The sequence below is a fragment of the Branchiostoma floridae genome, chromosome 11 (genome assembly GCF_000003815.2).
Source record: "Branchiostoma floridae strain S238N-H82 chromosome 11, Bfl_VNyyK, whole genome shotgun sequence".
NCBI lineage: Eukaryota > Metazoa > Chordata > Leptocardii > Amphioxiformes > Branchiostomatidae > Branchiostoma > Branchiostoma floridae.
This window is the reverse complement of record NC_049989.1, coordinates 11,361,833-11,371,707: the sequence shown is the minus strand read 5'-3', so window position 1 is coordinate 11,371,707 and position 9,875 is coordinate 11,361,833. Positions and strand designations below refer to the sequence as shown.

At 39.7% G+C, this 9,875-nt stretch overlaps 1 protein-coding gene across 37 annotated transcripts in view; it reads left to right on the top strand.

The window, feature by feature from the left end:
• Positions 1-282: 282 nt before the first annotated feature.
• Positions 283-9,875, top strand: part of LOC118426042 — a 40,795-nt gene continuing 31,202 nt past the window's right edge. For 36 of the 37 annotated variants that reach the window (XM_035835282.1, XM_035835287.1, XM_035835283.1 and 33 more), the window contains exons 1-9: positions 283-578; positions 5,436-5,567; positions 5,944-6,015; positions 6,154-6,225; positions 6,370-6,441; positions 7,139-7,249; positions 7,816-7,902; positions 8,426-8,467; positions 9,381-9,461. In XM_035835282.1, the coding sequence (XP_035691175.1) occupies positions 512-578; positions 5,436-5,567; positions 5,944-6,015; positions 6,154-6,225; positions 6,370-6,441; positions 7,139-7,249; positions 7,816-7,902; positions 8,426-8,467; positions 9,381-9,461 (736 nt within the window). In that variant the 5' untranslated portion in view covers positions 283-511. The remainder of the gene's footprint in view (positions 579-5,435; positions 5,568-5,943; positions 6,016-6,153; positions 6,226-6,369; positions 6,442-7,138; positions 7,250-7,815; positions 7,903-8,425; positions 8,468-9,380; positions 9,462-9,875) is intronic. The other variant, XM_035835261.1, reaches the window with a different exon arrangement.

Here is a 9,875-nt window from a genome sequence, read left to right as displayed (position 1 = left end):
CATGGCTTATATGTGACAGGGACGGTTTTCAGGTGAAAAATACGTGCAACCTTTTGTCGATCTTAAATATGGCCTATCTTCCGTCGATACGCCCGAAGATCGTGGATAATGTGACAGGGGTATAACCAAACTGACAGAAAAAAATACGGCATGCAAAAAAGGGTTACGATTTCCCCCTATCAACGTCTGCTTGGAGAGAAGCTGGTGTATATAGCTTTAGGTGATTTCACGCAGTACCAGTAAATGGGACATTAAATGAAGTCTGTCCGGTCCTTCCAGTCTCTACTGCGCTCACTCTTCCATCACACACGCTGAAAGCTGGACGCTAGTCTATCCGGCGCTCTGCTGCATCCAGTTGTCACGGATAGACGTTGGGTGCGGTGTTAGTGTCAGTCGTTGGAAGGTGGACACCTTTTCTCCTTACTACAGGGCAGTAGAGACGTTCGTTTTCGCGCGCTGAGACAATTGCCGCAGTTTGGACAACTCACAGCCGTAGGGAGAAGTGACAGCGATGGGGCTTCTAACACAATTAGTGGTGATTCTGGCCGCTGCCGTGGTCTGCGTCACTTCGGGACCAGGTAACTTTTTTTTTTTTAGGGTAACGTCCTTGGTATCATATATGGCTAATCAGCGATTACGCTAATTCTTGTTTTTAATACAATGGTGTCTCTAAGGCTTGGGTTCCATTTCTAAAAAGGGGCCCGGCCGGAATGTTTGCGGAAACAAAAAAGTAGGTGTTTACCCACTGGCAGGAATACACACAAATTATGCTCCTGACTATTTTCTTACGTTCCGTGTGTTTTGTTGCCTCTCTTATCATATTTTTCCTTTCCAAAAGCTACCCAGCCGGGCCCCGGGTTGGGAATCGGGACCTAACCCTAAAATGACGAACCCATTTCGTTATACGTATATAGTGCGGCAGCACATCGAACTATATTGTTTAAATGGAGCCTCCCCCACCAACCAGGTCCTAGCCGCATACTGCGACAAGTTTTGTTCCCTTTGTATATACGTGTTATAACTTTATAAGTCTATGAATAATTGTGACATCAGAGTCCAAAACATGTACCTATCATGATCAGACCCGACGGAGACTGAATCTCAGGCTAAACCTTGTTCTACAAGGCCTTCCACGGAATGGTATCTATACCCATACACCATTACATAACTAGGAATATAAACCCTACCAGAGGACACCCACTACGCTTTAACACACTCTCCTGCCGGACCGAAATTTACAGAAACAGCTACCTCCCAACAACAGTAAGTGTCTGGAATAAGTTACCATCACATATCGTTACAGCTCCAACACTTGCTAGTTTTAAGTTGGGGTTGGTCCAACACATAGGCCACCCCAACTCCCAGTTGTAAGTCGGGATTTCCTGCGGCCATGTAAATAGTCACACACAAGCCTTTTTGTTTTTGGTTCCTGCACGTTGCACTTTATTTTTCCTCACGCCACCGGCCGCACGGACCTGCACCTCACCTGGATGTGATGCTCTAATTGAGGGCCTTGTCCAGTATTTTATTGAGATTGAGATTGAGATTGAGATTCATACTGGTACTTGTTACGTAAAGAATTGACAAGCGGTAGTGGGCGTCATTGTTGGGGCTATGAATTTAGTGTGTACCTTGCTTGCAAGTTGCATTGTATGTAATTGAAGGAATGGACTTGGGTTCTTTAAAGCGAAATGTCTTATCATATTCTTGGTTTTTTTAAACAGTTTGATGTCTGTCAATGAAACATTTTAAAAGAACGATAGCATAGTTACGTCTCCGAATGACAAAAAAAATACCCCCAAAAAATCATATCCCAGACGTTTGTACAAAAAAGAAAAGGAATTCATAAATGTAGATTAAGTTTTTTGTATAGTCTGTTTCCCATTTAAGACACGAGAAAAACCTTTTTTGACAAAGCTAAAACACAGCGAGACCAGACTTTGATATCAACCAAATGATGACTAAATTGACGATTTCTTTGTATATGGATTCTATCACATGTATATCCAAGGGGCAATATGTTCATCCAGTTGCGTTAAGATATAATTTTGCCCATTTCTTACAATTAGAAGTACAATAAGACAGTACTGACCTCCCTTGACTCATAAAGGGGCGTGACAAATTTTAGACAACATCGGTGTCTGTATGAAAAGAAAGGTGCCCCCCTTAAGGCAAATCACAGCGTGTAAAAGATAGGCGAAGAGAGAAAACAACACCGACTTAGGCGAATACACTAAACTGACAAGAGGCGTTCCTTGTAACAAGGTTAGGGTTAGTCACAGGAATTGTATGTTTGATTTTTGAAAATAAAAACTTTCTGTATGATACTTTGCGCCTTTTACGAAGAAAACACATTATGCAAATCAAGTCGAAGGGACAGGTTATGCGTATCATATTTCATCCACCATCTATTGTCCAATAGTTGACCTTTTGCTCGCATGAGTCAGACTGTAGTTCTGACTGACCTGTTTAGCTACAAAGGCATGTTGTCTACATCTAACCAAACTAGCACACAGCAGTTTCAAGGTTATTTGCCTCTCCTATATAAGGCCAGAACGATTTGATTTTATGGATGACATCCGCGGACATACAAACCAGTATTACCAACATAGGATTGATGTGTTAAAAAATTCGTATTTTCCCAGAACTATCGTAGAGTGGAATTTGTCATCACCAAAGCACAGTAGGGGCATTTTCTCTGGATAGTTTTAAAGAACACTTGCAGATAGATGTGCAAAAGTTACGTGTGACGGATCGCTCGGTGTAATATAACCAGCTGCTGCCGCACCGCGTGCCTGCGAAGCTGGTGTGTTTCGCCGAAGGGCGGTTATACCGACAACGTAGATACAGATACAGACACGTATTGGTTTTTACCTTTTACCGTCTGTAAACAAGAATGATAATAAAATGTTATTTAAATGGAGAGGATTGTGTCTTATACAGTCTTACTGGAGGTGCACATAAAACAAACCAAGTCTGTACTGTATTTTTAGTCCTGTGGGTTAGAAGATTTTTTTGCTGCATTTTTCTTTGTTTCGCCCTCGTGCATTAGGTGTGGGGTACCGGTCTCTAGAGGATTATCCATCAAATGTAGTCAGTGTGGCCTAAATCAATTCCTTCTGACAATGATAAGAGTGCTGTATTCCATCACAGAAATTACTCTTTGTCAACATATGAAACTTCTACTGACTGAAAAATTATTCTTGAGATGGTTGGCTACCTCACATAATCGTCGCATCAACTTTTACATTTGGTCGAATAGATGTATTATTGAAATCTAATGATCTGATGTAAAAGGTCTACAGGTTTGGGATGCTTCGGAGAAAAAGACCCGAATTTCGAATCCGACAGACTGCGATGTCCCTACGATTGCACGGCCACCTAAATGGATTTTTGTGACCCTTGATTTCATAATTAGAATACTATGCGAGATATAAAAGTATAACCGAAAAGATGGCAAAACTCACCAGGTGTTAAAAAAAGATCGTTTTCTATCAACGGAATTCGTTGAGCGCTGTGTCAATTGCTCGGTCGCAGCCTAGTCGCAGCGATGTCGCAGTGCAGTCGCAGCCCGGTTGCAACGAGGTTGCCACCCTACTTGAATACGGGTTTTACCCATAAGAAGACGGCGTACATAACCAAATATGCACAGTCGAAAAGTACGGCGTTCCTATTGGTGACTTCTACATTAATCCACTACTCCTTCCCTTGGCGTAAAATGTGCAAAAGATCCTCAAATTTAAGTACTACCTTTGCATCTACAAATTCGTTTCTCATTCTACCCTGGTATCACTGCATTTTGTTGTAAGGTTGCCTTGTTGGGCTTAGCTTGCGATCTTAGATTAGACGTTTTGCCGTTGTAGTTTCCAGGGTTAACAGGTAAAAAGGAATGAGAAAAACTGTACTGACTAGTCTTTTAACAAGATCATACCAATCAATGATGGTCAGAGCTGTACACAGAAGCATAAAGCAAATTACAATGAGAAAGAAGTTAGTAACGACCGTGATTACACCCCTGTCATATTTGGCGAAAATCGATCGGACGACTATTCTGCGGCGATCGTCCGAGCCTTGCTTATAATCATAACTTTATTGCACAACAATTGTACAAGGTACATGAATGGCTTGTACGTTACAGGGACGATTTTTAGGTGCAAAATACGCGCAACCCTCTGTCGATCTTAAATATGGCCGATCTTCCATCGATACGCCCGAAGATCGTGGATAATGTGACAGGGTGCTGATAAATGTCCTGTTAAACTTACCCTACAATGCCAATTCAACCACAGAGTGTGCGTAAGTGTACATTACAGTATTGTAGTCAAAATAAACAGTCTACATTACAGCCATCATATATATCTGTTTATGAAATCTAGGTCGTCTTTCCACTTCGATAGGTGAATCTCTTATGAACAAAGGAACAGCATTCTTCTCTCTTCTCATACTGTCACGGTCCGACACATCGAATAATGTAAGGGGGTGGTCCTTCCTTTAGGGCACATTTCAGAAACCATCATTGGAAGAAACACGTGCGTGGGGAGAATCTTATACAATACTTACATACAAAACATATTCATTCATATTTAGATGTGCACGTGGTTGTGTATGAAAAAAATGAGTGCCAGAGCGCAAAGATGCTACCTCGTGAAGATATACTAACATACTAACGGTAAAGTGAATGCATTTGCATCCAACCTTACTTATGGGTCAAAGGGTAGGGATTGTAGTAGTCTACTGTAAGCCTCAAGCGATGCAGACAACATTCTTTGAGCACCTGTTAAAGTTGCACAAGATAGAATCGACATAACTTGTAATCAAAAATAACATATCCAGTCGGCCATCAACTTACCATCTTACCTGAAACCTCTAACCATTTTCACTAAAATAATCACAAAATCGAATAATGTTGACTTGGCTCATTTGGCTCATTAGTTGCCAAGACAACTGTCAGACAAGATGTCACACAGGAAGCCATAGGGCCATGTCAAAAGCGCCCCATAGCACATGCTATGGTATTGCAGCCTGAGATCAAAGCATTAAATCTTCACAAAGAATCTATAATAATTGTAGTTTGAAGAAATGTTGTTTTGTCACCGACAGTGCAAGAAGACCTCGTCGAAAGGTTATCTATACTAGATAGATCACTCAGGACACTTCGAGGCGTGGGGCTATATCAAAAGCGCCTCTTGACAAAAAATATGGTATTGCAGCCTGAGATCAAAGCATCAAATCCAAGACAAAAAAATCTATTGTAGTTTGAAGAAATGATGATTCTGTCGTTAACAGTGCAAAGAGCCCTGATAAACCAGAATATCTACATTGCACAGATCGCGGATCAATTTTGTCAAAAGCGCCTCATGGCGCACATGTTATGTCATTGCAGCCTGAGATCAAAGCACCAACTCCTTACAAAATGTTGTTTCTGTCGCCAACAGTGCGAAGAGACCTGCAGGGTCAGGATATCTACATTGAACAGATCGAGGATCTTCTCAATGGCGTCCAGGACCAGGTGGCTAAAGATGAGGGACATATCCAGGACCTCAGGGGAAACGAAGAAGACACTTTTGGTAAGACTATTGCTAATGTAATTTTATAGACCTTATTAACCTGTAAATGGTAAAAATATGACAATTGATTGTTAAATATATTCACCGAAACATTCTTAGTTTAGAGACTTATTCTATGTATCTTAATTACTGGCCCCATAAGTGCTTCGAATTCTACTGAAAGTTGCAAGTATACTATCTATTCTTTCCCTCCACGACTGTAGTACATTCCCAGCAGTCTTATTTCTGAAATGGATGTAAAGTACACAATTTGTGAATTTGCGAGCGAAAACGTTTTTGACTACAAATAAGAGAAGGTATCATGTTAAAGATGTTATAGTTTCTTTTGTCTATGCAGAAAATTGTATTCAATCCGTTTTGTTTCTTCTTTTGCAAGATGTCAATGATGACCAGATGTTCGATGTAGCAGGAATACCTGAAGCCATTGATGAAGAACAAAGTGATTCTGGTAAGTACAATTGGTGAATTTGCGATCGCAACACGCTGACTACAAATAAAGGAAGAATGTTAAGTTAAAACCAAGTTCTATTATTCTCTGTCCACGTTGGAAAATTGTATTCAATCCGTTTTGCATCTTCTTTACAAGATATCAACGATGACCAGATGTTCGATGTACGGGGAGTGCTTGAAACCATGGATGAAGAAGAAAGTGATTCTGGTAAGTACAATTGGTGAATTTGCTAGGACGAAACGTTGATGACTGCAAACAAAAGATGACTTAAAACCAAGTTCTATTATATGTATTGTTCTCTGTCTATATTGGAAAATTTGTATTCAATCCGTTTTGTTTCTTCTTTACCAGATGTCAACGATGACCAGATGATCGATGTAGCAGGAATGCTTGAAGCCATTGATGAAGAAGAAAGTGATTCTGGTAAGTGAAGCTTGGATCCATCAGGACACTATTTTACGTACAACGTAGTACAGTGGAAGCCGCCATAATTGCACACTCCATTTGTCAGAGCATATTTCGTCCAATTATCCGAATGGTGCAACAAAGCGAAGTTATTAAGCTGGACTGCATCACCATGAGCTTTGGGGATTTCGTGCAATTAACAGAATTGTGCGATTATGCGGTGTGCAATTAACTGGCTTCAACTGTATTGTTACTGTGCTGTTTACATAAAACAAGCCGTAGATCGCAAGGAACAGGATGTACAACATCTATACAGAAAAGGTTGACGATCCATGAATGTTACTCAAAATCAGAATGTAAAATATATGCTACCTCAACTGTTGTTAATATTTGTCCTGAAGGACTATTGTCTTTCTCTCAGTTGATGATGACAAAGGTCTGTGAAACACAAGTATCTCTAATACAACCGATTATATACTTCACTCAGAACCCCATTTTAAATCAGTATGTATGTATACGTGGTTAGTTGATATGAAGGCAAATACTGATGGAAACGTACCGTATTGACAGTTTTTTTTCTTTTGTTCTAAAACAGACAGTAAATACGTGATTGACCAGGAAGTGTCCGGAGACAAAGTGGTCAGTTAATCTGTAGGCAATGCTGATGGAAAAGTACCGTATTGAAAGTTTTGTTTCTTCTTTTCTTCTCAAACAGACAGTAAGTACGCGATTGACCAGGAGGTGTCCGGAGACAAAGTGACCGTACATCTGACCAACCTAGAGGACCCTGAGGAGGGGGAGGATCAGAGTCTCAGGGAACTTTCTGGTCAGTTTAGACACATTTAAGAAGACTTTTTGAAATACAAAAAAGATGATAACCGACTTCGTTTTAGACCTAGGCACCCTAACATTTTCAGTTGTAACGCAATATATGATTACTCAAGCTACTGAAAACTAGATATGTAACCGGAAAGACATTTCGGGTAGGAACTACCTTTTTGTCAGTCAATGAAGAACCTATAGCACTGTTCAAACATAAACTAAGAATTGACATGAACTGAGTATGGAGAAAGAGAGACAAAGTCAAGACGCGGTTGCTGCTAATGAGTCAACTATTTTGTTCTAGTTTCTGTGTGACCTTCCTTTAGTTTATCATAAGAAACAGACAAGGTAACCTGAAAGTAGGTCCCAAGGATGAGTTGTATTTTCCCATATCGGCTTAGCAAAAATAGACCGATACTTACACCGAACTCCTCTATCGCTACTGTCTACATGTAATCAGTTCACACTGCAGTGGGTGCCCTCATCATTTTTTACCATAATGATTTCATTCAAATTTAAGACATCTGTTTTCAAAGCACCTGTTTATTTTCACATTTCTGCCACATACAGATGACCAATCCATCTCCCTGCCAGAATATCTACCAATCGTGTCTATACCAGAGTCTTCTGGAGAACCTCATGAACAAGTCAAAAAAGGTAAGACAATACGTTTACTGGCTATTATAACGTTACCTACTATTTGTTACATACTACCCAAGAGCTGTTTGAAGAGAGAGGCCACCAAATCCACCCAAACCTCCTCACATTCACTGACAAAAAGAAAACAGTTCTCCTTCTAACATCACATAACCCACACATAATAGAAAAAGTGGGATCTTTCGTCTTCCACTGTCTTTGAAAAAGAAGCCGAACCCAATAACACAGGTTCTAGAGTTAGCTTTTACTAGCTTTAGACCAGAGTAGACATTTGTGATATAGTTTTTAGTCTGTTTGAATCTCTTATGTTACCTGCAATTAGCCCACTGGCAAGGATCTGCAAAATCAAATTACACATTGCTATACATTCCGTATCTTGATTGAATATACTTTTCTTCTGCTGCATTGTGGATGTGAATTTTCAGTAAAGGTTTTGTATAGACAACCATCATTTGCCGTCATAAATCGTACAGCGTGAAGTGTGGTGTGTTGACTACTTTGTTTTCTATTATCTCATGGCTAGGCTGTTTGCTTCTTGGTACCTGCACTGGCTTGGCTCCACGTGGTAAGTGTCAATTAAATACCATGTACTGGGGGAGGTTCATGTTGGATATAACGTTAGTACACCTTTATTCGCGGGGTAACCAATATCCGTTGTGTTAATTAAAGGGGTATCTCGAGATATCAAGTCGACGGACGATGGTTTCAAAATCATACTATTTTGAAAATATTGCAGTTTGAAACCACAATCCGTCGACTTGATATCCCTAAATACCTTGGTCTTAAAAAGAACGGATATAGGTTACAGTTGACACTATTAAAAGCTTCTATCAATCAGGATTTCTCGTTACCAATGTCTGTGTTTCTTAGTACAAGAGATCTAGATTTATAAAGCCATCCAATGTCTTGAGCAGGTTATATTCTACAAAAATTTCCCAAGCTTTTATAATCTTACCGACGAACAAAAATCCATCTTCTTGCTTAAGTCGTCCAACCCCTTTATATATGAAAATGTTGGACAATTCATCTTCTACTGCATACGGAAAAGAAGTCAAACCCATCAATTAGCTTATAAATAAAGTAGAAATTGATTTAGTTTAGACGTTATTCCCTTTTTATTTCTCTATGCTTATCATTTCCCTTCTTTGTTAAGTATGTTTATGTATACGACTACTACCTTACCCTGTATGCAATTAGCCCTCGGGCATGAATTTGCAATAAAGATTATTATTATTATTATATTATATTTTAGACGTGACAACACTCACAATCCAAAAATAGGATAACACCTTAAAGATTGCTTTGTTATCAGAAAAGATACTATAAAGCTAAAGATAACATACTATTATGGGTCGTCAGCTAGTAGGATGTTTAGATACATTTTGCATTTCTATTCTATAGTTCTTTTTTGACTGTGCGAAAGTCTCTGTATTATTTCTTGCGACAATGAAGTTTCTAATTCGTTAATACGTTAACAGCCGGTGACGACGATTCTGCAAAACGAGGCGTTTACATCCAGATCGGTGCAGATGGTGGGGCGACACCTGGCGGAAAGACTGGTGAGTGCAGCCAGTTTAGTCCTTTTATACTTTCAGTCCCTTGTTTCGCAAATGTATCTTAATGGTGCAAAACATTTCATTTTTCTTCATCATGAGCATATCAGTATAAATGGAGTTCCATGCCCTTTCAATTCAATGGACAATGCACACTACACTGCAAGATACAAGAGTTTTAGCTTGAAATTTGATCAGTGTTTCTATAGGCTATCTGGATCAAGGTTTGACTGTAACCTTGAACATGAAAAGTGGACTTACCCAAATTTATGACTATCCAACTCCAGTCTTTACCGAAGAATGACCAACCCAATGGAACGTCACAGAAGCCTTGGGTTGTTCATTCTTTGACAAAGACTAAAATTAGGCAGTCGAAAACTTGTACGAGTACGTGTTTTTGTGTTGGATATGTCAGCTCAA